This window comes from Caenorhabditis elegans, chromosome I, assembly GCF_000002985.6.
Source record: "Caenorhabditis elegans chromosome I".
Lineage (NCBI taxonomy): Eukaryota > Metazoa > Nematoda > Chromadorea > Rhabditida > Rhabditidae > Caenorhabditis > Caenorhabditis elegans.
The window spans coordinates 9,317,712-9,343,514 of NC_003279.8; the positions used below are offsets into that span (position 1 = coordinate 9,317,712).

The 25,803-nt window shown below is 35.4% G+C and overlaps 4 protein-coding genes and 11 non-coding genes across 17 annotated transcripts; 7 read left to right on the forward strand and 8 right to left on the reverse strand.

Annotated features, from left to right (window-relative positions):
- Window position 1: 1 nt before the first annotated feature.
- Window positions 2-9,568, forward strand: uggt-2 (UDP-glucose:Glycoprotein Glucosyltransferase). Its single transcript, NM_060083.5, has 23 exons — window positions 2-143; window positions 187-275; window positions 330-576; window positions 624-1,121; window positions 1,377-1,710; window positions 1,810-2,003; window positions 2,058-2,190; window positions 5,527-5,604; window positions 5,703-5,869; window positions 5,920-5,964; window positions 6,015-6,084; window positions 6,131-6,514; window positions 6,558-6,688; window positions 6,965-7,106; window positions 7,150-7,383; window positions 7,452-7,619; window positions 7,670-7,781; window positions 7,912-8,017; window positions 8,062-8,347; window positions 8,394-8,518; window positions 8,567-8,693; window positions 9,017-9,223; window positions 9,301-9,568. Exons 1-23 carry the CDS (start codon window positions 25-27, stop codon window positions 9,448-9,450), a joined length of 4,146 nt encoding a protein of 1,381 aa, NP_492484.2. The 5' UTR covers window positions 2-24; the 3' UTR covers window positions 9,451-9,568.
- On the reverse strand, window positions 2,254-2,325 carry C12C8.t6. The gene has a single exon. It is a non-coding gene; the product is annotated as a tRNA-Gly (tRNA).
- Window positions 2,467-2,538, forward strand: C12C8.t1. The gene has a single exon. It is a non-coding gene; the product is annotated as a tRNA-Gly (tRNA).
- On the reverse strand, window positions 2,614-4,808 carry hsp-70 (Heat shock protein 70). Its single transcript, NM_060084.6, has 3 exons — window positions 4,696-4,808; window positions 3,620-4,618; window positions 2,614-3,558 (listed from the first exon to the last, which is right to left on the reverse strand). The coding sequence occupies exons 1-3, from the start codon at window positions 4,768-4,770 to the stop codon at window positions 2,701-2,703; spliced, it is 1,932 nt and encodes a 643-aa protein (NP_492485.1). The 5' UTR covers window positions 4,771-4,808; the 3' UTR covers window positions 2,614-2,700.
- Window positions 9,569-9,712: 144 nt separating the features above from the next.
- On the reverse strand, window positions 9,713-9,784 carry C12C8.t5. The gene has a single exon. It is a non-coding gene; the product is annotated as a tRNA-Gly (tRNA).
- Window positions 9,785-9,925: 141 nt separating this feature from the next.
- Window positions 9,926-9,997, forward strand: C12C8.t2. The gene has a single exon. It is a non-coding gene; the product is annotated as a tRNA-Gly (tRNA).
- A 148-nt stretch (window positions 9,998-10,145) lies between these two features.
- Window positions 10,146-13,217, forward strand: cbl-1 (the record flags this gene model as incomplete). 2 transcript variants are annotated; one of them, NM_060085.4, is made up of 8 exons in its annotated part: window positions 10,146-10,261; window positions 10,307-10,363; window positions 11,064-11,598; window positions 11,669-11,754; window positions 12,132-12,243; window positions 12,293-12,538; window positions 12,586-12,725; window positions 12,950-13,217. In NM_060085.4, 8 exons carry the CDS (start codon window positions 10,146-10,148, stop codon window positions 13,011-13,013), a joined length of 1,356 nt encoding a protein of 451 aa, NP_492486.2. The 2 variants fall into 2 exon arrangements, with proteins under 2 accessions (NP_492486.2, NP_001122419.1); NM_001128947.4 differs by lacking the exons at window positions 12,132-12,243; window positions 12,293-12,538; window positions 12,586-12,725; window positions 12,950-13,217 and having other exon boundaries at window positions 11,064-11,392; window positions 11,669-11,685.
- Window positions 10,696-10,779, forward strand: C12C8.5. Its single transcript, NR_050362.1, has one exon. It is a non-coding gene; the product is annotated as an Unclassified non-coding RNA C12C8.5 (non-coding RNA).
- C12C8.t4 lies at window positions 10,705-10,776 on the reverse strand. Its single transcript has one exon. It is a non-coding gene; the product is annotated as a tRNA-Gly (tRNA).
- Window positions 10,916-10,994, reverse strand: C12C8.7. The gene has a single exon (NR_050363.1). It is a non-coding gene; the product is annotated as an Unclassified non-coding RNA C12C8.7 (non-coding RNA).
- Window positions 10,919-10,990, forward strand: C12C8.t3. The gene has a single exon. It is a non-coding gene; the product is annotated as a tRNA-Gly (tRNA).
- Window positions 13,218-14,822: 1,605 nt separating the features above from the next.
- Window positions 14,823-14,938, reverse strand: C12C8.8. The gene has a single exon (NR_101598.1). It is a non-coding gene; the product is annotated as an Unclassified non-coding RNA C12C8.8 (non-coding RNA).
- Window positions 14,939-15,234: 296 nt separating this feature from the next.
- On the forward strand, window positions 15,235-15,332 carry mir-79. The gene has a single exon (NR_000169.2). It is a non-coding gene; the product is annotated as a pre-microRNA mir-79 (primary transcript).
- Window positions 15,241-15,322, reverse strand: C12C8.6. Its single transcript, NR_050364.1, has one exon. It is a non-coding gene; the product is annotated as an Unclassified non-coding RNA C12C8.6 (non-coding RNA).
- Window positions 15,333-17,088: 1,756 nt separating the features above from the next.
- Window positions 17,089-24,785, reverse strand: lin-41. Of its 2 annotated transcripts, none has more exons than NM_001025827.7 (16): window positions 24,607-24,785; window positions 24,051-24,202; window positions 23,742-24,003; window positions 23,649-23,698; window positions 23,465-23,605; window positions 23,146-23,417; window positions 22,487-22,758; window positions 22,309-22,432; window positions 21,145-21,241; window positions 20,792-21,105; window positions 20,497-20,576; window positions 20,076-20,447; window positions 19,503-19,715; window positions 18,780-19,457; window positions 18,462-18,732; window positions 17,089-18,415 (listed from the first exon to the last, which is right to left on the reverse strand). In NM_001025827.7, the coding sequence occupies exons 2-16, from the start codon at window positions 24,184-24,186 to the stop codon at window positions 18,254-18,256; spliced, it is 3,444 nt and encodes a 1,147-aa protein (NP_001020998.1). In that variant the 5' UTR covers window positions 24,187-24,202; window positions 24,607-24,785; the 3' UTR covers window positions 17,089-18,253. The 2 variants fall into 2 exon arrangements, with proteins under 2 accessions (NP_001020998.1, NP_001020999.1); NM_001025828.7 differs by having other exon boundaries at window positions 17,096-18,415; window positions 20,792-21,093.
- Between the last annotated feature and the right edge of the window lie 1,018 nt (window positions 24,786-25,803).

The window sequence follows — 25,803 nt, forward strand, 5'->3', positions numbered from 1 at the left end:
CAAGTTAAATTTGACCCGTCTCCAATGCGTTTAACACACTTTCTATTGTTTCTTGCAAATTTAAAGTTTTGCTGGAATGACAATTCAATAAACGTTCGTCTTAATGCCAAGTGGAGGTCATCCTCGATTTTGGCCGAAATTAGGTGAGTTGTTCAGTTTTTAATATTAAAAAAGTTGACTTTTTAGTGAGTATATTGGAAAAGAAAACCCCGAAGCATTCTGGAATTTTGTGAATAGTGTCAACCAGGAAATCGATGAAACTTCCAACAAAAATGGTTAGTTTTTCCACAATGGAAATAGATTGATTTTATAAATGAAATATTTATCAGATTCTATTCGCAATAAATATGATTTTGGTATGTCGGTTGCAAACAATATTCTCGGCCCATTTGAAATGAAGCTTCTCCGTTTTTCATTGGCTACTAGATCAATATCACCTAGAGTACAGGCTCATGAGCAAATTGGAATGGAATTCAAACCAGAAAAATGTTCATTTTCGTTTTTTGTATATGGTGGTCAGGCGGGATGTCAGTTGAGTGAGCTGAATCTTAATAATTATGATGATAACAATTTAAAGTTGGTTGATTTGAATATAATAATATAAATTTTTGTGATTTTTACAGAATCTTTTCATTTGATCATATTTACCCAGTTCAATCAACCGCTGAGAAAACTATTTTAATTTATGGAGAACTTGGCACTTACGAACTCAAGAATCTCCTTCTTGAAGCTCAAAGTCTGATCGAAAAGCACAAAAATCTCAGATTCGTGGTTCGCCACTTTTCTAGATTTTCAGATCAAAAGCCTTCATTATCTGGTTATGGAGTGGAACTTGCTTTGAAAAACACGGAATACAAGGCTGTGGATTCTTCGTCAACCAATAAATTGGATGAACCTGAGAACCTTCATGGATTGAATTTCAAAATTCTAAAAAATCGGCACTTGGAATTGCAGAACGAGTTGGAATCTTTACGTGAAAATCTTGAAAAACAAGGAGAAATTGTGCCGTTAAAGCAGTGGCAGCTAAAAGATTTGGGTTTTAAAACGTGCCAAAAACTGAAAAGTTTGACCGAAATTCGTGAAATGGAAATTCTACTGCAGGATTTTCCTACACATGCCAGGTTATTTAATTGTTTTAATTTCAAAAATCTGAAAACGTATTAAAAACAATCTTTTAATTCAAATATCAAATATAATAAACACCTAAAAAAAAGTTGAGATTCTGAAAAATTTCCGGCAGCTCTAATAACTTTTATAAATTTGGGCTCTTCTTGAAAGTTAAGGTTTTTTTGTTCGAATTAACAAATTAACCACTAAAATATTTATAGAACAACTAGAATAATGAACTTTTTGGAATCTAAAAATGTAATTTTTAGGGTAACATCTCATCAAAATCTCAATGAAACATTGCAAAGATCAATACAAAAAGGACAAGAAACTCTCGAAGCAAAAGGAATTGAATCAGGAACAAATATTTTGGCAATTAACGGAAGAGTTATTGCTAAAGGAGACTCATTTGTTGATTTATTTGCTTTGATGGAAAAAGTAGAAGAAGAGAAGAAAATGGTCAATGAATTTGTGAAAGGGTTCGGAAATTCAGAAACTGAGGAATTCGAGAGAATCAATATTCCCAAAATGCTTACCTTGGTGGATTTATCTTCAGTGAAACTATCTGAACACGCATTTGATTATTCCATTGCCGAGCCTGTTGTACGTTAATTTTTGATTGGGCCAATCTAAAAGGATTCAATAGAAAACAATTTAATTGAGAAAATATAAAATAAAGTAATTTAAAAAACAAACTTTCAGTATCTGAACGATCTGGAATCAACAAGAAGTCCATATAAATCTCTTATGCTAATGCTTCAACCATTCCCTCCTGGCCAAATCCGACCAATTTCTCGGAATATATTTAACCTGATTATGTTTCTTGATCCGTTTGATTCAGACGACAGAGTTTTCGATGATGTTATCAGAAATTTCCAAACAGGAATTCATATTAGGTATATTTCTAATTAATTTCAAATAAGAATTGAACTAATTAAATTTATTTAAAGATTTGGTTTCGTGCCGATTCTCGACGAAGCGAAATATGGAAAAAGCATAGAAGAAGCTGTAGATTCTATGATTGTTCCTCCTACAAAAAAAGTTTTTTGGAAGTCAAAGGATAGTCTAATCAATGCTTTGAAGGTTCGTTAAAAAGGGATAATTCCATATCATTTCGAATTTTTTTGACAAAAATTTCAAAATATCTGCGTTCGGGGGGAATCGAACCCCCGTCGAATGCTTGGAAGGCATCCATGCTGACCATTACACCACGAACGCGGTGGTTTGACGAAAATAGATATAAAAAGAAGAAAATATGTTTATATGTACGATTTTATCGGGATTTATAGGGATGCATAGTCGGAAAATCAAGTTCCCATCTTTTAAATACCCTTTCCATCATTTCTTCATGAAATCACCGCGTTCGTGGTGTAATGGTCAGCATGGATGCCTTCCAAGCATTCGACGGGGGTTCGATTCCCCCCGAACGCAGATGTACTTATTTTGAAAAAAAATTGTTCAAATTTTAAAGCTAATTGTACAGAGAAAAACTTTTAATGAGGAATTGTATTTTTTCCAATGTTTATTTACAAAATATTACACAGATATCTTTAAAATAAATACAAAGTCTTATGAAAATTCAGTGTAGATAAATTAATCAACTTCCTCTACAGTAGGTCCTTGTGGATAATTGCTGGAATGGAATCCACCAGATCCTGGGTTGCCGCATCCGGAACCTGATTGGGCTTCTTGTTGATGCATTTTTGTTAAAATATCTTGACAAATAGACTTTAACTCTTTGTCCTTTGCTTCAATTTCATCTTTATCCGCTAATGTATTACGTTCCATCCAACGAAGGGTATCTTCAACTGCATCTTTTGCACGTTTTGCATCTTCTGCTGATAACAGTGATCCATGTTCTTCGAGAGCCTGCTTAACTTGGAATGCATACGCTTCTAATTGATTACGCGAGCTAATTCGATCTCGTTGTGCTGCGTCTTCTCTTTCAAACTGTTTTGCTTCATTGACCATTCTATCAATATCAGCTTGAGAGAGTCGTCCCTTCTCATTGCGAATTGTAATTCTGTTTGATCTACCAGTTGATTTATCGGCAGCTGATACATTGAGAATTCCATTTGCATCAATATCAAACGTTACATCGACTTGTGGAACTCCTCGTGGAGCTGGTGGGATTCCAGTTAATTCAAATGTTCCAAGACGATGATTATCTCGAGTCATAGCACGTTCTCCTTCGTATACTTGAATAGAGACACCAGGCTGATTGTCTGCATACGTTGTAAATGTTTTGGAAGCTTTGGCAGGAATTCTAGTGTTTCTATCAATCAAATTGGTCATTACTCCTCCAGCTGTTTCAATTCCATGACTTAGTGGGACAACATCAACGAGTAAAACATCCTTGATAGTATCATCTTTTACTCCAGAAAGTACAGCTGCTTGAACGGCTGCACCAAAGGCTACTGCTTCGTCTGGATTAATGGAGCAGTTGAGGTCCTGAAAATTGAGATCATTAAAAGTTACTATTTTCATCATTATCTAGAGTAATTATTCTTACCTTCCCATTGAAAAACTCCTTCAGTAGTTTCTGAATCTTCGGTATACGAGTTGATCCCCCAACCAAGACAACTTCATCGATTCTGCCTTTATCAGTTTTTGCATCACGAAGTGCCTTTTCAACCGGCTCCAAAGTCTTGCGGAAAAGATCAGCACAGAGCTCTTCGAATCTTGCACGTGTGATTTTCGAATAGAAATCAGTTCCATCAAATAACGAATCGACCTCTACAGTTGCTTCAGTGGAACTGGAAAGAGTACGCTTAGCACGTTCACATGCCGTTCGGAGACGACGAATTGCGCGGGGATTTGATGAAATATCTTTTCCAGTTTTTCTTTTGAATTCGGTCATAAAATGTTGTAGAACTCGAGAATCAAAGTCTTCTCCTCCAAGATGAGTATCTCCTGCAGTTGACTTGACTTCGAAAATAGATCCTTCCGCAATCGAAAGGATCGAGACATCAAATGTACCTCCTCCCAAATCGAAAATCAAAATATTCTTCTCATCAGTAATTCCTTTATCGAGTCCATAGGCCAAAGCTGCCGCCGTTGGTTCATTGATAATACGAATTGCATTGAGTCCAGCAATAGTAGCTGCATCTTTGGTCGCCTGCCTCTGGCTATCATTAAAATATGCAGGCACAGTAATGACAGCATCCCGTACAGAATGCCCAAGTACAGCTTCAGCCGTTTCTTTCATCTTCTGAAGTACCATTGCAGATATTTCTTCAGCATTGAATTCTCGTTTTTCTCCTTTCACTTCAACCTCAACAACGGGCTTTCCTTGTTTTCCTTTAACTGTGAATGGCCAATGTTTAATATCAGATTGAACAGTTTCTTCATCGAATCGTCTTCCAATTAGACGTTTTGCATCGAAAACTGTATTCTCCGGATTACGAGCGGCTTGATCTTTTGCTGCATCACCAACGAGTCTCTCTGTATCTGTAAAAGCCACGTAGGAAGGCGTAGTCTTGTTCCCTTCGGAGTTCGCGAGGATTTCAACCTGAAAACGGAAAATAAATTATCTTCTTCCAGTTTACATAATCCTAAAAATTTTCATTCATTTATACAACTACATACCTTTCCATTTTGATAAATACCGACACATGAGTACGTAGTACCCAAGTCGATTCCAATCGCTTTGCATGTAGACATATTCAGTTAATTTCAGCGTTTGAATAGCAGAAGTTAAAAATTCTTGTTTGGTTAAAATTCTGCATAAGATTTGAGTTTTTATACGTTCCTCTGGCATCTTCTAGAACCTTCTACAATTTACTAGATGCAAGGGGTGCTCCATCCTTTAGTTCTTCCACTGCCTGAGTCTCTGTGGGTCGCCTATGCTATTTTCTCTGTTCTCTTTTGCAAGAACGTTCTTGTGGCTGTTTTTTGGTTAGTGCATCACAGATGTTTACGCCAGGGAAAAGGAAAGAAATATCTAGAATAGGTCTTTGTTGTTGACGTTTCTAGTGGGGATTGGTTAAGCTAGGAACCATAGAGGAACTTTCTGGATTAAGAAACACTCATCGAACGTTTGCAAGAGAAGAATGTATATTTTAATATGAATCACTGGAAATTATAGAGTATCAAGGGAATATTTAAAAAAATGTTTGGCTGTAATTTTTTCTTTTCAAATAGCGCCTCGAAAATCGCTGCAGTGTGCACACTCACAAATTCGTTTTCGCGATGACCGCATTGTGCCCGATGCTCGATTCATATGAGCCCATGGTGCTCACCGAGGCAATATGAGCATATCGCGATTTATAGGTAATAAATTGTTTCAAAATAAGTAAATCTGCGTTTGGGGAACATTTTCTAATAGCTGTCAGTAATATTCAAGTAATAAGCGTCCACTTTTGTTGTTGTAAAATTGGTGATATTGAAATCAACTATTTAATTTTTGAATTCTTCCAGAAAGGTAGTCGATTTGTGGCTGAAGCTGGTCTAACCCAATTACCACTTGTTCTACTCAACGGATATCCATTAGATGTGGTGAGTTCGTTCTTTCAAGTCATTTTTTACGGATAACAAGTTTTCATTTGAAACTATGTACACATTTCGAATTTAAAGAAAATAACTATTATTTACAGACATCAATTGAAAGATTTGAATCTTCGTTGACACAAAATATTCAAAAACAAACAACACGACTCCAACTTGCATTACTTCATGGACTAATTGAAGATTCTGTACAAATTGATCGTTGGTGGTTCGAGAAAAAGACAAATCCGGATATTATTCAACGCCTTAATCAGAGGTTCACAAAAATTCTGGTTTGTTTAAAAATTATTGAAAATTGTATTTCAGGATCACTACGGCATTCAACAATAAGGAATTTTTGAATATCAGCAGGTTTTTAGAATTAATACAAAATAAATATATTAGGAACAGTTTGTTTTCAGAAGATCTATTCAATTTTTAAAGAATGTGCACTATTTCTCGGAGGAATCTGATACAGTTTTAGCGAATGCGGTAAAATTGATAAAACGTGATAATTAAAAATTGAACTAATTTTTAGGATGTTACAACATGGATTATTGCTGATTTTGAGAATCCATCAAATCGGTTATTTGCTACCAAAGCTATTCGATCTATTGCATCTCAGAAAAATAATAAGATTGCACTGATCCCAAATCCATCAAGCTCTCGGAGCAACGACAATCCATGCTCGTTCAATTTTGAAAATGTTGGACCAAACTCTGACATGACGATTCTATCAAAAATTGAGAGTTTTTGTATGAAAAATATTAATTTATCTCCTTTGGATATTGGAGTTAATCCTGGAGAAACGGTTGTAGTGTCGAATGGATTGCTAATTGGGCCTCTTGCTGGAAGAACTGAGCTTTTGAAAACGGATGATTTCAATTATTTGGATACATTTTGGAAAGAGAAAGGAGCAACAGTGAGCAGTTTTACCAAACTTTATAAATTTCTGAGCATTTCAGAAAGCTGCAACGTTTTTCAACGAAAATACAGTGTATGACGTCACTATCAGTTTCTACTGCTCTATCGCAAAAAAATTTAAAGAAGACCAGCAAAGAATGGATTTTGATGAGTTCATGGAATCAGGAAATGGGTAATTAAATTTGTAACAGTTTCAAAAATACATTACTAAAAACAGATTAAATCGAATTTGTTCAAAAGTGATGGAAGCAAATTGCTAATTAGTCTTGTAGTTCTTATTATAGGCTAAATTGAAGCAAATAGATATGGCAGAGTGTCAAATACATTTTTCTTTTTTTTTAGTGGTATTTTAGCATTTTGAACTACGCCGAGTATTTCAAATTCAATTTAACGTTTTTCTGTCAAAACATATAGGACACAACTAATTCTATGAACACGTGACTTTCAGAAATACAATCATATTTCCTCCAATTGATTCCACCAATTCAACAATTACTGTAACTTGGATCGCCAATCCAGTATCACGAGAAGCTCAACAAATAATTTCAGTCGTTAAAATTCTGCAAAGAATCACCAATTCACGAATCGAAGTTTGACTTTGCAGGATACTATCAAATAATAAAATAAGTTTAGATAATCTTCAATCCGTCTGCCGATATTCAAGAAATGCCCATTAAACGATTTTATCGATTTGTTGCAAACGAAAAGCTTTTGTTTAATGAAGATGGATCAATGGAAAATCATTCTGTAGTATTCTCAAATCTTCCTCAAAAACAATTATTGACAATGTCTCTTGAGACAAATGATGCTTGGATGATTGAAGTGAAAAAGGCGGAATATGATTTAGATAATATTCTATTAGAAACAGTAAGTATATGCATTTAGAGTTATGTAACCATTAGGATATTTTCATATTTTCAAGTTTTGATTTACAGGCATCAGAGGACGTTGAAGCAGTTTACAGCTTGGAGCATATTCTTGTCGAAGGTACATCTCGGAAGATGAGTGGAGAAGCATCAGATGGATTGGAAGTTGAATTGAGTTCGGGTGGCAAGAACTATGACACAATAGTCATGTTGAACTTAGGATATTTTCAATTGAAGGTATATACTTCTGTTACTAATTTTATATTCATACTTTGCTTTTTAAACAGGCTGAACCAGGAGTTTGGAATCTGCATTTAAGAAATGGACATTCGGCGGACGAACACAAAATTGTGACGATTGACTCGATTCCAGTTGAGAATGATATTCAAATTGTTGTTGGTTAGTACAATTTGAAAAGTTATATTCAATTTTAGATTTGTTTTTGTTTAGCGAAGTATGAATAGGAAAGTTAAATAATTTATTTGATCAATTTACACGTAATTCATACTTAATACTCAATAATTTTCAGACTCGTTTTCTGGAAAATGGGTAGAACTTTCTGTTGAGGAGCTTACCGAACCGAAAGAGTCAGATGACGAGTTATCAATTGAAAGTCTTTTGAACAGTGCTAAAAAGTTAGTAATTATTATTTGAAATTTCTATTAAAAACATATTTTAGCTACTTCGCATCACCTGAACCATCAGAAGTCATAAATGTATTTTCGCTTGCTTCTGGTCATCTCTACGAACGTTTCATGCGGATTATGATGACTTCCGTCTTGAATAACACGAAAACACAAAAAGTCAAATTCTGGCTTCTCAAGAACTACTTATCGCCAAAATTCAAAGAAACGATTCCCAAATTGGCGGAATTCTATAAGTTTGAATTCGAGCTTGTCGAGTACAAATGGCCAAAATGGTTGCATAAACAAACGGAAAAACAAAGAGTTATGTGGGGATACAAGGTAAATCTTATTAGAATTTTGGATAATCACACTTGAAACTTTTCAGATTCTATTTTTGGATGTTTTATTTCCTCTAAATGTGGATAAAATCATCTTCGTAGATGCCGATCAAGTTGTTCGAGCTGATTTACAAGAATTGATGGATTTCAATTTAAATGGGGCTCCTTATGGGTAAGAATTACAATATAAGAACCCAATTAACTGTTATTATTCATTCAGATATGTTCCATTTTGTGAGAGTCGAACAGAGATGGATGGATTCCGATTTTGGAAAAGTGGATATTGGAAGAATCATTTGATGGGGCGAAAATATCATATTAGTGCACTTTATGTTGTTGATCTTAAGGTATATAAGGATTAATTTTGTGGATTACGGGAAATTGGGTTTCGAAAAGTTTGTATATTTTTAAAGGAAGCTGTGAAAAACTGTGCGCCTTTGAAGAATTACAGTAGCTTCCAGACTTCGTTGTTTTACAATTTAAGTCGTGGAAAACGAAGTAGTAGAAAAATGGATCTTATACAAAAAAAAGTGAAATAATTGAAGAAAACGAAGTAGAATCAAGTAGAAACTACCGTACTCTTACAAGGCTTACAATCTTGTTCGTAACAAAATATTAATTTCATTTCCTATCTAACGTGCATGTTCTTTTATAATACAACATTTTTCAGGCGTTCCGCGAGTTCTCAGCTGGAGACCGCCTTCGTGGTCGGTACGACAGCCTATCTGCTGATCCGAACAGTCTTTCGAATTTGGATCAAGATCTTCCGAACAACATGCTTCACGAAGTTCCTATTAAATCATTACCTCAGGAATGGCTTTGGTGTGAGACATGGTGTGATGATGGAAGTAAAGAAAAGGCAAAAACAATTGACTTGGTGAGATTTAATACTTTTAAGCACTTTTTGTGTTAAACCAATATTTTTAAAAAATATTTTTAAAAAATGTATTTCAGTGCAACAATCCACTGACAAAAGAACCAAAACTGAACTCGGCAAAACGTATTATCAAAGAATGGACAGAATACGATTCAGAAATTTCGAAAGTTTTGAATTCTGCAGATATCAACACTCCATCACCATCAGTGGATCGAGATGAATTATGATTTTCCTGTATTTTTTCATTATTTGAATTTTTTGTTTCTTAAACTGTATCCGAATTATCACAATTGTGTTAAAAATTGTATTACTTGAATGAATATGAATAAATATTTTATGAGCTTATACAAGGAGGAAGGACGGCTAGAAAACCCATGGCTTTAAGCAATCCAGTAACAATGTTTCAACAATTCCAAAATTACCTCTGCTTTCGGGGGGATTTATTCAACTTCAAGATGTTCTTGTAAAGCTTTTCAAAATAAAATAATCTGCGTTCGGGGGGAATCGAACCCCCGTCGAATGCTTGGAAGGCATCCATGCTGACCATTACACCACGAACGCGGTGATGTAACGAAAATGGATATAAAAAGAATAAAATATCTTTATATGTACGATTTTATTGGGATTTATAGGGATGCATAGTCGGAAAATCAAGTTCCCGTCTTTTAAATACCTTTTCCATCCTTTCTTCACATAATCGCCGCGTTCGTGGTGTAATGGTCAGCATGGATGCCTTCCAAGCATTCGACGGGGGTTCGATTCCCCCCGAACGCAGATTGTTTTATTTTGAAAAGTTTTACAAGAAGAATGAAGTTGAATAAACTTTGCTGGCAAATTTTACCTCTACATTTCGTTGAAAATTTACCAAAACCAAACTAACAAAACACTGATAATTTTAAAGTCATCATGTGGAGACTAACTAATGATAAGAACTGATAATCTATCTGATCTTGCATCAGCGAGAGATTATTGGAGAACTGATAAATACATTTCATTTGTAATCACATTTCAGTTCTATTTGCTGTTGGACACAATGAGGTAAGTGTCCACACTGATATTCTCGTATAGTTGAAATTCTTTTAGTGACAGTTTCAACTGGCCAGCTGGAAATAACGAGGCAAGAGAACGTTTGGGAGAAAAGTGAGTTTACTGAATTTCAAGGAGTTCCCCGGTCATTTTCTAAAGTAAAAACTAGGTTTTTTAGGCATCGTAATTTTCAGTTTCGTTGCATTTTTTATTTTTCAATGTTTAATTGACTACTGTAGCGCATCCATCAGAGGTAGGCACGGTTTCAAGGCCTGTGACAGCCTGAAACCTACCGGCCTCCTCGTCTAAATAATGCATTCTGGCGTGAAATTAAAAAACCTGGAGATTGAACCACAAGTTGCGATAGGTATATGTGTTTCTCCTATGCAGAGTTTGCCAGCAAATGTGTTCTAGGGCAAGGGTGTTCTGGTAAAACTTTAAAAAATAAAACAATCTGCGTTCGGGGGGAATCGAACCCCCGTCGAATGCTTGGAAGGCATCCATGCTGACCATTACACCACGAACGCGGTGGTTTTATAAAGAAATGATGGAAAGGGTATTTAAAAGACGGGAACTTGATTTTCCGACTATGTATCCCTATAAATCCCGATAAAATCGTACATATATTTATGTTTTCTTCTTTTTTATATCTATTTTCATCAAATCACCGCGTTCGTGGTGTAATGGTCAGCATGGATGCCTTCCAAGCATTCGACGGGGGTTCGATTCCCCCCGAACGCAGATCAAACTTTTTTGAATGTATAAAAAAAGTTTTGTTAGTAACGGAATTGTTTTCACATATCCTTTTAATCAGATTTGAAAGTCTCCACTTGGACAGTCGAATTTCAACATCTCATGCAAAACCACTTTCAAATGCTGATCCAGTAGTTGTTCCAATTTATCATTCAAGTACTTATCGTTTCAAAACAGTTGATCAATTCAATGAAGACAATCACGGTGCCAACTTTGTATATCGTCGATGCGGAAATCCAACAACTGAAAATGTGGAAGTTGTGATTAATGAGATAGAAGGCGGTGCAGGATCCCTCCTATACAACTCGGGTCTTGCAGCGATTAGTGCAGTTTTTCTGGAATTTCTGAGTTCCGGTGCTCATATGATTGTTATGAACCCAATTTATAGTGGTACATCATCATTTATTAATGAGACATTGGCTCGTTTTGGAGTTGAAATAACTTCTGTTGACGTTGAAAAAGAAAAGGATTTTGCTGGAGCTGTTGAAAAAGCAATTCGGCCAAATACTAAGATGATTTACTTTGAATCAATTGCCAATCCAACGATGGCAGTTCCAGATATTTTGGGAACAATTGAAGTGGCAAAGAAATATAAGGTTAAAAAATATACGATTAAGAGAGCTAGATTAATTATTCAAGTAATCTATTAATTTTACTGTTTTTCAGATTCTTACATGTCTTGATGCAACTTTCTCATCTCCATACAACATTCAACCACTGAAACTTGGAGCAGACATCAGTCTTCATAGCTGGTAAGACTAGTTATTCCAAAATTTAATTCATAGGTGGATCGAGTCTCAAAAATAAAACGGAGATTGGCAGTTGAAAATTTGTCTAGGCCACATTAATTTTAAAGTAAAACTTTCCATTCTTTTAAAAGCGTCGAAGGAGAAGCATCAGTAAGGAAATGATTTGAATCATCTCCTATAGTGTTGAAATGTCCAAGTAAAAGACTTTAGTAAAAAGCTTCCAGTTTTTGAAATTTTGGCAAGTAACCAGAACTTTGACTGGAAACTTTGAACAATTTAAACATTTTGCAGTGTTAGGTGCTCATACTGAACTACAATAAATTTGATTTTACAAAACTCCCACTGATTTTTTCGTAAATAAAATTCGAAAAGAATTGCAGCTCAAAATACATTGGAGGACATACGGATGTGATTGCTGGAGTTGTTACAGTATCATCTTATGATAATTGGAAAAAACTTAAACTTCAACAATTGACGACTGGAAGTTCTTTGGTAAGCAGTTTCTGAGTAGAAAAAAAAACAAAAAACTTGAAACTTGCAGAGTCCATACGACGCTGCCCTGTTGACCAGAGGTCTCAAAACTCTTGGATTGCGAGTTGATAGGATTTCAGAAAATGCTCAGAAAACTGCAGAATTTCTAGAATCCCATCCAAAAGTTGAACGTGTCTTTTATCCAGGACTTCCATCCCACCCACAGCATCAATATGCTAAACAAGTAATGAAACAATTTGCTGGAATGATTGCATTTGATGTTGGAACTGCTGAAAATGCAATCAAGCTTGTTGAGGCTAGTTTATTAATCTAAATGAAAATTCTGAAGAATTATTATTCCAGAGTCTTAAACTAATCATTCATGCAGTATCTCTTGGTGGTACTGAATCTTTAATCGAACATCCTCTGTCAATGTCTCATGGTAAACATTTACTTCGATATTTGGATGGTCCGACTGTTGCCCCTGGACTTCTCCGATTTAGGTACGCTCTGAGTTCTTCTGAATCAAAACTTTTGTATTTAAATTCTATTTAAAGTACATAACAGAAACTTTCTATCGGCAATTTTGACAATATCCGATTTTCAATTCGAAAGTGCTCCCTTAAAATTGTTTTGGCCATTTTATTTTTTCCAGTTAAAAACATTTTTTAAAAATAACTTAAATAGGAGTAAATTATTAGAAACTACAATTTAATAATTTTTGCAGCGTTGGCATTGAAAATGTGGAGGATATTATTGGAGATTTGAATGATGCCCTCGAGAAGCTTTGAGCAATTTCTTCAACATTTCGAAATCATTTCTCTTTAAAAAATTAATAACTTCTTTTTTCAGTTTTTTTTCAGATTATTGTCAAAAGTCTATAGATATTCTATAAAAGTTCAGAAAAATCATCGCTTGTGCCGTCTCACTTTTGTAACAAATGAATTGCAATCAGTGATTTATTGTACTTCTCCTAAATAAAAAAGATGATATACAATAGAAAATGTAGAGAATTAGAGATTAATTGACATGATATCTATTGACAGGAAACAAGATGATTCTATCACTAGTGAAACGATTAAGAACTTGATAATATTGAATGTATCTCAAAAGGAAATTATATTGCTTAGAGATCATTGATTCTTTAGTAGAAGTGCACATTGAAAATGGCAATCACTATCAGGAAAACTGGAGATTGGAATTTAGAAAAAATCTTATACTTTTCTGCAAAAAAAAACCGCGCGATTAAGAACTCGGAGAAACAAAAAAAAACATTTTCGTTGCTTGCTAATTAGCAAAATTTTCCAAGTTTCAATTTTGTTTCAAGGACGTCGACAAATGTTTATCTTTTTTTGTAATTTTTGGTTTTGTCAACAAATTGAAAAAAAATCTGTTGCAAAACTTTCCAAAAATTAAAAAATAATGAAATATGGACTTTGAAAAAACAAAAGATATTTTTGTCGTTATCATATTCTCATACCTCTTATCTCTCTTTCTGTAATATTCTCTCAATAGATTCTGTCTCTATTGACAAATGAGCTGCTCGGCGAGCAGCAGTGAGTTGGCTTGTTCTTCGTGACTCCACTTATCTTTTATCACTTCAACAACACTTCTCTCTGTCTGAGAACAGAAAAAATTAATGAAAAATGTTTTTTTCTCAAATCGAGTTTTCTTAAAGTTTAAACGGACTAACAAAATGAATGTCAGTATTCAAGTAACTTCCCACTAATAAAATGAAATTCCCAAACATAATGCAAAAAGTCAGAATGTTAATGAGCATCTATTCTGTGTCTCTTCATTCTTTAATTCTCTCTATCTATCTCTTCGTCCCGCCCGTCTTCTCCGAAACAAAAGCAAACTGTGCTCCGATGCGGCGCGGAGCCCTGTGTGTGTGCCTGCTCATTTCAAAAATGAGCACACTCAAATGTCGTGACAAGGCACCAATTTTCCGTCTTCTCAACCACATTTTTCTTAGTTTTCTATATTATTTGAAGATTCTGATAATCAGCAATAAAATCGGTTAAGTTTCAAAAAAATTTGAAACTTTAGTTTTGTGTATCAACAATTGCTCAAAATTAAAATAATCACCGTAAATTCTTTAAAAAATTTTAGAACAACAGGATTAAATAAAACTTCCATAAACGTTAAAATTCAAACAATTACTTGTAAATTTAATTCTGATATTCAATTGTAAAACAGTTACCAAAAAAAAGTACAAATTTAAAAATTAAAACTTTAAAGGTACATATGTTGGAAACAATGTGACAACATGCCAAAAAGTTATTGTTATTTAAAAAAAAACATAAGAAATATCTTTGAATTTTTAGGCTTACAATTTCTAATAGTCAAAAGAATGTTTTTGAAAAAATGTGTGGTTGGGAAATTTTATTTTTAATATTTTGAAGTTCTCAATCAGATCATTTGACAAAATTAGACTGCAGGAATTTGTCTGAAATAAATTATTAATTTTCAATATTTTATTCCCTGTTTATAATTTTCGTGGCAGGACCCAAAATCGTTTTTCAGATGTTTTACTTCATTTTGTCACTGACTTCTCAAAACAAAATATACTCTATCAATTCGAATGTATAAAGATAATTAATCAAGTATTGTGACCTAATTCCCTCTAATATTTCCTTCCGTCTTCTTTATCATTCCGTTATCATTCAAAGGTATTCAGGTCAAATCCACGTGGAGTTATCTCATCCCGCGCATCTCCTTCGATACTATCTTCTTATTCGGGGCGTCCTTGTACCTATCTTGAGACACAATCTGCGCATCGTAACGGTCCTGCAAGTAGGCGGAGCCTCATCCTCGTCTCCCCTCCCCAACCTATTTGTCCCGCCCGTCTCCAAAACGCCTTCAATTCGACATTCAATGTGTATGTCTGTGTCGGTTGTGCTGCGCTGTCGGTGTGTTCACATCTACTTTTTTGGACTGTTATATATATACTATTAGGTTATATTATTTTACTACTATATTCCAAACTATATTCATATGGTAAGTTGAAATTAGTAGACATTCTCCGATCTTTGGTGATTCAGCTTCAATGATTGGCTACAGGTTTCTTTCATAAAGCTAGGTTACCAAAGCTCGGCGTCTTGATCTACAGTTCTTTTTTTTTTTAAATTTTCTGTAGGTCTTAAATTTTTTCCTAACAAAAAAAAGTTTTTAAACTGATAGTAAGTAGAAAAAAGTTTTTGAAAAATGAGAGTTGCGAAAAAGGCAATTCCATTCGCTATTTGATTGTATCACGAGATCGTCGGGTTGTGATTCCTCTCAACATTTCAAATCGATCGACTAAATGTTTGGTCAGTTGATTGGAAACGGATAGGGGGAAAATGGATTAATTTGATTTGATAACAATGATAGAAGGGTTACTGTAGTTGATACTTGGCGTCTAGTAAGGATAACGAAATATGGCTTTAGCAAAAAACATTCAAAGTATTGATAGATTGTAAACTATTTGGAACAAGTTTTGGCATAATGCCAGAAAATGATTATATCATACTTGATCATTATAGGGTCAGCTTACCATATTTTCCTAATAGATGTGCACCCCCACAGCTCTACTTTGATTGCTTATATCTCGGTTTCCTTGACTTTTATAAAAAATGGTTATGATTAATATATAAAATTCTAGGGTGAGCTAAACCTAGAAACCAGTATATGAATTAGAAATTTAAAAGTGAATCAGTAAATTCCTAAACTGACTGATAGTGAGTCTAAAACTAAAAAAAAAACTACTACATATTTTAAAGACAAATCGAGAAGTAATAAAAAATTAACACAAATGTTTTTTAATACAGAATCAAGTTTCTCATAGCTAATTCAATATATATTTTTGGAAATTATAAAGTTCCAAATAGATCATGATGAGTCCTAAAAATTCAAATAGTATTTCTAAAATGTATTGAAACTCTAATTGAACTTATGTTTGATGTTGTAAAAATTTGGAACGAAATAGTTAGTAATGTCAAAAAATATCAATTAACAAACTAACAAACGAGGCGAATTTATTTGACCATATTTAACATGTAAAAATGTTTACGTTTGTAAACTCCTTTTCATTCTCTTCCATTTTCTTCAAAAATGCCATAAATTAGTATACACTCGTACCTTCTCATTGACGTGGCATACAAGCCGTTTTGTTACAGTAATGGGGCTTTTCAACTAATCTATGACTGTCTGCATCTATCACTGAACTCTTTGTTCTTTCGTTTTGTATACTACAACTATTCGCCTCGCTTCAGAAAAAGGTTTTCGCCACGTTCTTTTATACATTTATTTTACCGCTTTCTTCACATTTGCGTCTATGATATTACAAATAGGATAATGAACTCTATTTAAATTGCATGGATGACAAGATTCATAAGTTTAGATAATAATTTATTTTTTAAGAAACATAATATCCTTCTAGAAAAATACGGGAAATCAAATGGATCTTAAAATGCGATGTATTTGAACTGACCATATCAGATGTGTTGTACTGAATTGAAATCTCTTAATTATTCTGAATTCTTATACTATGGGTTGAAAATCCAAAAAAGAAAACTTTTCTTGTAATTTTAAATCAAATTTTACAGAAATGTATTTTCATTGCGTACTCTATAACCTTGCAATAAAATTAATGATCATGAGTAAATCACCTTGTAGTTGTCTCTCTTGCTATGGAGATCCTTACGTCACACAATTTTATTTTAGAGATTTACCGAATCAGATAACATAGATGACCCTCATCAATCATTCCTCTTATTCCCTCTACAGCTCCTTTGCTTTTTGATTCATTTTGCAATGATAGTGGTTAGTACTGAAACTCGACTAGGAATTCGAGTTCTTCAATTGATGTGTTGTTGTAAAACTGAATTCTTAAAAAAAACAATTTATTCCAATTATGTTATCAGCAATATATTTCAAATTTCGCAGTGAAATTTGCGAATTTAAATTACAAATTGTTGTAAAATTGGGTGCGCAAGAAGGGGGAGGGGCGTGCAGGAAGCATGCATTAAAATAAAACAATATTTAGCGCTAGGGCACAAAAACCAAGACAGTGAAATAAAAATAAATGGGGAGCTTAAATGAACACTGGGGACATTAGGCAATTGGGACAATTAACACCGGAAAAGAAAATAGTCACCAGAGGTGTTGAGAAAGTTTTTCAGTGTTGGAAATTATGCGAATCAGTTTAGAAAATTATGATTCCAACACAGAAAAACTCTCAGAAAAGTGCAATAATCTATTGGTGGGAGTACGGGAGAAGGTTTCAATGGTTCAGAGGCAGAATGGTTGTATAAAAAGGGATTGCGATATTTACATCGCGTTGAGTGTAGAACGGTTGTATAAAAGGTATACTTGAGTTGGTGCAATTTGAGGAAAAGAGGTGCTATTGTGGGTGTTTTAATTCTTTAGACTTTTCCTGAGATTTCAAATATTCCGACAAAATTCGTTCGATTTTTTGGAAAAACCTACATGAATCTCATCGAAATATTCTCAAATTTCTCTAAATATCAAAGAATTTTCAGATAAAAAGTGCACAGGGAAGGGGCGGAGCCATATGAATGGATGGGAAACCATTAAAATGGTGAGAGAAAACTTGCATAAATGTATGAAAAACAAGGATAATTACGAGGGGAAGGGGATTTGGCTGAAGCGCTCGAGAGAAGATAAAACAGACAAAAAACTGGGATATACAGATGGAACATGGATTTGGGGGGACGGGGGAGCTTTTTGGATGTTCTACCGGGTAGAAGCACAGGAAAATAAACATTACACAAATACTATATGAAATACATAACTCTTAATTAACCTGTGTAGAAAAGGGGAAAAGGACAATACTCGGGGGGAAAAAAGGGAACATTTCTGGAATGTGTGTGCTTTGCGCCCGATTTGATGGGGCCGATCATCGACTAGGAGTGGGGGAAAAAGAAAGAAAGTACAAGTTGAACTGTACTCTAGATGCAAGAAGGATCAAGGGATCAAAAGATTATTTTAAAAAACAATCTGAAATGGGTAAAGAGCAAGAAGAAAGTGTCTAGAAGACACGGATGCAATTGTTTCCGAAATCAACGACGTATATGCGACCATCAGGTCCAACTGCCAAATCAGTGGGACGATCCAGAAGCTGACGTGGTGAAGGAGTCAGTGGAGTTGGAGCCGATGAAAAGGCTGGAGCACCGAATGGACCACCGAGAGACTGAAAAGTACAAATACAAAAACATTTCTTGAAATCAAAAACTAACCGAATACGGAGCCGGTAGCTCTTGTGGCATTTGGAACCCAGAATTGGGGACGGGTCCAAGTCCAAATGAGCCAATGAATCTCATATCATCAGACGCAAAGACTTGAACTCGATTGTTCCGAGAGTCACATACAAGTATATGTCCCTCTGGATCAATCACAACTCCTTGTGGACGAACGAACATTCCATCACCATCTCCTTCACTTCCGTAAACCTTCATCTCTGACATGTTTCTGGGCGATAGGACTGCGAGTCGGTGATTGTTGAAGTCGCTGAAAGAATTAAGGTTTTTAAAGGAAATATTAATATTTTCTCATACGTAATGAGTAATTGTCCATCTGGCAGATAGCACAATCCACGTGGCGAGTCCAAGTTCTTGAAGAAGTAGGCGGAGTCAAATCCACATTTGCGAACGAATTGTCCCTGTGGTGTGAAGATCTGAACACGATGATTCCGAGTATCCGAGACGGCTATCGCATTATGAGAATTCGTGGCAACTCCCCATGGATAGTTGAAGTAGCCAACAGCACGTCCACGATCTCCAAACTTGAGAAGGAACATTCCGTTTTCATCGAATACCTGGACACGATGATTATCTTTATCAGCCACCACAATATTGTTCAGAGAATTGGTAGTTATTCCAGCAGGACGATCAAACTGTCCTGGACGATTTCCACTGGTTCCGAACTTTGAGATGAAATTTCCATCTTTGTCAAATATTTGAACACGATTGTTGCTTCGATCAGCGACAATAACACGTCCTCTCTGATCAACACATATTCCCCATGGACGACATAATTCTCCGTCACCGGATCCTTCTTTTCCGAATGTCAGAATTGGCCCTTTTGCTGCAATCTCATCATAGTTCCTGCCACGTCGAATATCCATTGTTGTCGGGCATCCACTGATTGGAGTTCCTTTGACAAGAATATTCAGTGTGTAGGATCCTTCGATAGATGGATAATACGAGAGTGCGACGATTCCATTCTCACGGGGTCTGAAATTTTATTGTGTTTTTTTGGAAATAGTAGTCAAATCATACGTCATTGTGACCTCTACAGTTGATCCATCTGGTGAAATGACAAAAGCCTGTACATCAGAAGTTGGCATAGCTTGTTCCAAATGGGAATGTGGTTCTTGATGAGGAAGAAGTGCTTGGGATGTTGGTTGAGTTGCAGCAATCGATGAAGACAACAGATCTCCACATGCATCGCGGAGTTGCACATAGATCACTGTTTGACGCTCACGAATCGCTCTGAAATTTTTTTTTTTAAATAAAAATAATTGTTTGTTATAAAAATGATTCACATGTTTGGTTTTCCGCAAACTTCACTCTGATTTTGAAAAAAAATACAAAAATTAATTTCGAATTGCGACAAAAAGTGGTTACTGTAACGCGACCAATTTTTCCATTTTTCTTTATTTATGATTCTAAAATTTAAATCGCGATTTTGCAAATTCTGATGCACTTTACCACATTAAAAAAGTCCTCCCTATAACTGTAAAAAAATTATCTAAATTTTCTATGATTAAAAAAAAATTTTAATAGCAATAATTTTATACAATTCTATGAAAATTTACAAAAAATTTCCATATATCTGAAATCTGAACTAACTTTTTAAAAGAGTCTCCGACAATTGAACTATTCTTGGCACATGGCCCACTCTCAATATTTCCGAATTGTCGAGCTTTGTTAAGAAGAATTCCATCCTGTGGAGCTGTGAATTTGAGTCGATCGTCTTCATTCACCTGACATGCCAACATCAATACATTCAAAATATTGTTGTTTGGCTCGGTGCCCTCATTTCCCATTTGGCACGATGCCAACTTTTCAAATACTTGACGAAGAACCATCTCATCACAATCAGAACTATCCATCAACTTTGTTGCAGTTTGAATTGCTTGTTGTAAATCAATTTGCTTTGATTGAAGACTTTCTGCTTGTGAAATGAGAACTGACAGTTTCAGATTCTTCACTGTCTCCACCCTGAAATTAATTGAAAAGCTTAGTGATTGCAGATTTGAAATTAATAAACCTCTTGAGTAGTTCCTTTCGTCGTTCCTCCAAAGCGTTGACGTGTGTATCGAAAGCGGCTCGAATCTCGTTTTCAGCGGTCTGAAAATTGTGGAGATTATATAGTCAGTTTTTCGATTTCTCACTAAAAAACATAAAATTTCATAAAATAGTTTGTTTTTGCTAATTTTTAAATTTTTTTTTCGATTTCAATTTTTTTCTCTGCAAAAATCGAATGAAAAAGTTTGATGACACCATAGATCCAAACTCTATTTTTAAATAACAAAACGCATCGGACTGAAAATTATGAAAATTACCGTTGCATTTGTAACAATTCCATCGATAATCTGCTTGATAGTATCACCAGTCTTCTCACATTGCCATTGCAATAATTGACTCTCATTAACAACTTCTCCAACAGCAACTCGAATATCTCCAAGTGGCTGAACTCGATGCTTTCCAGGATGTTGAGCAACACAGATTGCACACAATAGAACTGAATGAGGACAATTCTCACAGATTCCAATGATTACTGAATCATGAGTTCCACACACAGAAGAGCTTCGAGGTGATGATTCTCCACTGCCAATTGAATCATTTTCAACGCCAGACACATGTCCTGAAAAGAAAACTGAAACAGTTTGAATTACTGTAGAATATCTTCATATACCATCTCCACTTCCAACTGATCCAAGTGCTTGACGAACTGATCCTCCAACATTTTGAGTGTATTGCTGTGCTTGTTGTGGTTGAACTGCACGGCTCATCTGAAAATAATACTTTTAGATTTTAGAGGAATTACGTGTTCGCCGAGCAAAAAATAATACTATAGTGCAAAAAGAGCACCGGATGAGGAGCAGACACCTCTCTCTCTCTCGGCACTAAATTGGCCCTCCGACTGGCTTGTGAATAATGGCGAAAAAAGGTGGTTGAAGGAGAAGAAAAAGGGAAACGAACGCCTGGATGTTGAAAAATGGGAATTTCCTAGTACGTGGACATATTCGGATAGAAAAATCTATAAACTTGTAAGGAAAGTATTTCAGCTCTGAAACTGCTTTCAGTAAATTGTTTTCTTCGAAATGTGGATTTTTGCAAGCTTTTGGTGATGTTTATGGTGTTTGGAGGTAAGCAAACACTCTGGGAGCTTTTTGGAACTTGGTTTTGTTTGAAAAATGTGAAACTGCTGACACAAGTTTCATTTAAAAATCTAAAAGTGAGCTGAAATACTTTCCTTGATAGTTTTCAAAAAGTTATTTTCAAGAAGTTTTACTAATGTAGTGGAACGGTCGGCAGCCAATTTTTGTGTTCTAATCCTGCAATCAGTTACTGATAAGACATTTAAAAACGGAAAAATACACCAAAAAAGTACTGATTCTGTGTTTTTTCTTGATTGACAGGAGTCATTGATTTATGATTATTGCGTACTCTTTTTATGATTCCTGATTACAAACGATTCACGTCATCAAGCACGTGGAGAATCTTGAAACGGATCAAGGTGATATTAATATAGACCACATATATTATTTTTTGCTCCCAAACTACGGTATCATGTCTCAAAATGTCAATTTTTGTAAACTACAAAAAGGTGTGCGCCTTTAAAGAGTACTGTAGTTTCAAATTTTTGTAGCTGTGAATTTTCATCGATTTTTTATGGTTTTAATTTTTAATTTTAGGTTTTCGATAAATAAATATACAAATATTTAATGAAAAACAATGGAAAAGTTTAATTACAGTACGTTTTAAAGGCGCATACTTTTTATGAATTTCCAAAAAAATAATTGTCGTGTTGAGACGCAAAAAGCGTGTAGTAACACACGATAAGATAAAAACTAACCAAAGTAGCCATCAACTGCTGAAGCTCAACGAACGCATGTTGTTTGGTGGCTCGAACACGCTGATGAGCTTGAACACAATGAATACACAAAGCTTCCTGACATTGCATACAGTAGGCGAACGATCTGAAAAATTTAAATATAATTTAATTATCTTTGAAGTTTTAGGGGAAAACTAACATTTTCGATTCGCATCCTTGACATTGAATCGGACCCATTGGCTGTTGTTGTTGTGGCTGAGATCCAAGTGGTGAAGGAATTGGAAAAGTTTGCTGTGATTGTGAAGACATTGGTGTTGCCAATTGAAGACGTGGCGTCGAGCACATGGAATTACGTGGTGGAGCTATGGTTGCAGAATGTTTTGGAACATCTGGTGATGCCATCAATGATGGTGGCATATGCATTGAAGTATTCGTTGGAGAGAGTGGAGAGAATACAGGAGTATCATCGTTCTGTAAAGAATACGAGGAATTAGGTGCAATTTCAGCTCGCAGGAGGGCGCATTTAGCAAAAAAAATTAGAAAAAAGACTTATTGAACTTATTGAAGCCAGGGAGAAAAATATGTTTCTTGGGAAGAGAGAAATGCTAACTTTTTTTTGCGAAAAAAATGATTTTTGAAATATTATGGGGCCGTAGAAAAATGCTCATTTTTTAATCGAGGTCCACCCCCAGAAGTTGGGTCTCGTTAGGTATTGACGGCGAAACCGTAAATTGAACCATTTTTCGATTTGCGACCACATAATATATAACATCATAAATTCGGGAAATTGAATTTGTTTATAGCTCCACACTCCACAAAATTGTACTTTTCTCTGTTTGAAATTTGATAAAAACTGACCACTGCCAACGAATCAAACACATTTTGCATCAACATCGGCGATTGTTGCTGGTGTCCTCCGATGCTCGACAGATTATTGATAGAAAGCTGTGATGGTTGTTGCAATGGAGACCATGATGTCAAACTGCTGTCCGAGTCGGGGAATCCAATTGGACGCATCATGAGCCCACCAGCAGACGATGGCATCCGTGCACCCATCACTGGAGACGGTGATCCAGGCATTCCACTGAGTGAGAATGAGAATGCACGAGGTTGATGAAGTGGAGTTGATGCTGGAATTTGGGTTATTCTTCGGTGTAAATTGAGAATTAAAACATACAATTAATGTGATTATTCATCGTTGGTGTCGAACAATCCGACATCAGAGCTCCACGTGGCGGTGATGGAAGCGTCGGAGACAGGTACATCTGCGATGTAAAGTTGGCGGTGGCTGTCGATACGGCACCACACAGCTTGCAAGCTAAAATTCATAAATCATACAGAAAGTTGAGATATTTATTTACCCCGTCGATCGTACGAGGACGGTGTCATCTGGTAGCATGATTGGCACGTTCTAAAAATAATTGTCATTTTGATAATTTGTCTTGAAACCCCACTTGTGCGCACAAACGAACGGCAGCACTCCAATCGTCGAGCTCTTGGAGCAGACTGAGCACCGAAAGGAGTCTTGCGGGAGTCCGAGTCCGAATCCAGTGTTGAACTGGAACTGTGGTTGCTGCTGTGGTGACTGAATCATTGACGGTGGAGTGTCAAATAGTGAGCCAGTGAACTGTGGTGGTGGTGGTCCCGAGCCAAGATGATTATCCTGATGATGATGGTTTGGTGAATGCTCACCGCGATGGTGGGACATTGAGTCACCTGAAGTTGTTTCGTTGGAAGCTTTTTTTTCAATTTTCAAGTGTTACCTTCACTGCTGCTTCCGCCCATCGACAGCTCGTTTCCGCTGTCGTTGGCGTCCACGTCGATCTCAGTTTGAAGCCGACGAGGTCCTGATGGTGCTCCTTCTTCTTTCTCCAATGAGCATGGCACGATGGTCGCCATTTCACTTTTTCCAAGTCTGAAAAGGTTGATTAATTATCAGTGGAAAGGGCAAACGATGACTCTACAATTAGAATACTTATGAATTTTTTGACTTTTCAGAACGAATGGAACAATTAATCGAACAAAAAAGTCAGTGAAGCACAAAAAAAGTGCACTTTTTATATGAAAATAATGGAACAAAATGAGAGAAAAATGGCCCGAGGGCTGCTGATGACAAGGATTTTTGATGGGAAAATCAGAAAAATGCCGCTCTTTCAATTTAATATTCGAAAATAAAAACAAAAAACAAAAAATTAAGTAGTCAAAAAATTTGTGGTAGGTCAAAATTTTTCGAATAAAAAAATTTTATTAATTTTTTTTCGACGTTTTTAATTTTTAATATATTTTCGCATTTTGCTTTGTTATTTAAAAGTTCCTCACCTTTATTCAAGATCACGATCGTTTCCAACGTCGCATTCCCGCCGTTTCCGGCTCTTTTTGTACTTTAAGTTGGTTTTTATCCTAAAAAACCAACTTTTCCCTCCTCCAGCGACGTCGAGCCTTTTCCTTGAGTAACGAGGCGATCGGCTCTTCCTTTTTACCCGTTCGCCAACCGTGGCCTGAAATAAAACGAGACTTAAATATATTAATTGAATGTTTTTCAAAAATTATCGAAAAATGATGCGACAATAAAATAATAAAACAAATGGGGTTACGGTAGCTTATCGATTTTTCCTTGAAAATACGGGGCGAAATGAATTTGAATGTATCTGAAGATATTTTTAAAGAGTTTTTTGTAATAAATTTGTTAAAATTTTATTTGATAGAAGAATTCACTGAAAACACTTATTTTTAGATGAAAACTCGTAATTTTATGTGTTGGGTCTCGTCACGAACACAAAATTTTTCCAACCGACTATGCGCCTTTAAGGATTACGGTACGGTTCTCTATCTCAAAAATTGTTTTACCAAACATTTTTTGCGACATAATTTGTTTTTTCGATAAATTTTCAAAAAAAATTAAACAAAAAAATCTGAAACATTTTTCCTTCCAAAAAATTCAATACGGAAGTAAGTTTTTGAGCAGCTCCTTAAAAAGTGATGGAAATGGCAAACATTTTAGGCTTTGTGAAAGCTTTACAGGGATTTAATCGAAGCAATAGAAACCGGGAAGCGAAAATTGAAGAATGCGAAAAACACTAACTAAATAAACATCTCGCGTTGGATTAATCAAAGTAAAATAAACAAAAACGCCCCTTTTTTCGAAATTGTAGGAGTTTTCTGGACAATTCTCTAGGTTTTCCAGGCCAAAAACTTAAAGTTGGAATTTGTCTTAGGATCACATTTTACACCGAGTGATTTTTACTATGTGGCCGCGACATACAAAAACACGGCCACCTTCCTAAAAGGAGCTATGGTCATTTTCTCGAAAATCTGCTCGTTGAAATAACTTGGTCGGCAAGCTTCACAAAGTTCTGAAGTGAAAAATTAAAGATGAATCACTGGCCGAATTTTTGGACTTTCTAGGCCACGTAGCAAAAACCAATATATTGTACGAATTATGTTCTGGATGAACCATATAAAAGATACATGTCTAACTATTCATTGCTAATTTTTATTAAATATTACATGTCCGGA

Coding starts and splice junctions, on each gene's coding strand:
- uggt-2 (NM_060083.5), top strand. CDS start 25: ATGCGTTTAACACACTTTCTATTGTTTCTTGCAAATTTAAAGTTTTGC. Junction 2,191..5,526: donor GTCTAATCAATGCTTTGAAG/GTTCGTTAAAAA, acceptor GAATTCTTCCAG/AAAGGTAGTCGATTTGTGGC. Junction 9,224..9,300: donor AGGCAAAAACAATTGACTTG/GTGAGATTTAAT, acceptor AATGTATTTCAG/TGCAACAATCCACTGACAAA.
- hsp-70 (NM_060084.6), bottom strand. CDS start 4,770: ATGTCTACATGCAAAGCGATTGGAATCGACTTGGGTACTACGTACTCA. Junction 4,619..4,695: donor GTATTTATCAAAATGGAAAG/GTATGTAGTTGT, acceptor TTCCGTTTTCAG/GTTGAAATCCTCGCGAACTC. Junction 3,559..3,619: donor AGGAGTTTTTCAATGGGAAG/GTAAGAATAATT, acceptor CTCAATTTTCAG/GACCTCAACTGCTCCATTAA.
- lin-41 (NM_001025827.7), bottom strand. CDS start 24,186: ATGGCGACCATCGTGCCATGCTCATTGGAGAAAGAAGAAGGAGCACCA. Junction 20,448..20,496: donor CGAAAGGAACTACTCAAGAG/GTTTATTAATTT, acceptor AATTAATTTCAG/GGTGGAGACAGTGAAGAATC. Junction 19,716..20,075: donor GTCGGAGACTCTTTTAAAAA/GTTAGTTCAGAT, acceptor AAAAAATTTCAG/AGCGATTCGTGAGCGTCAAA.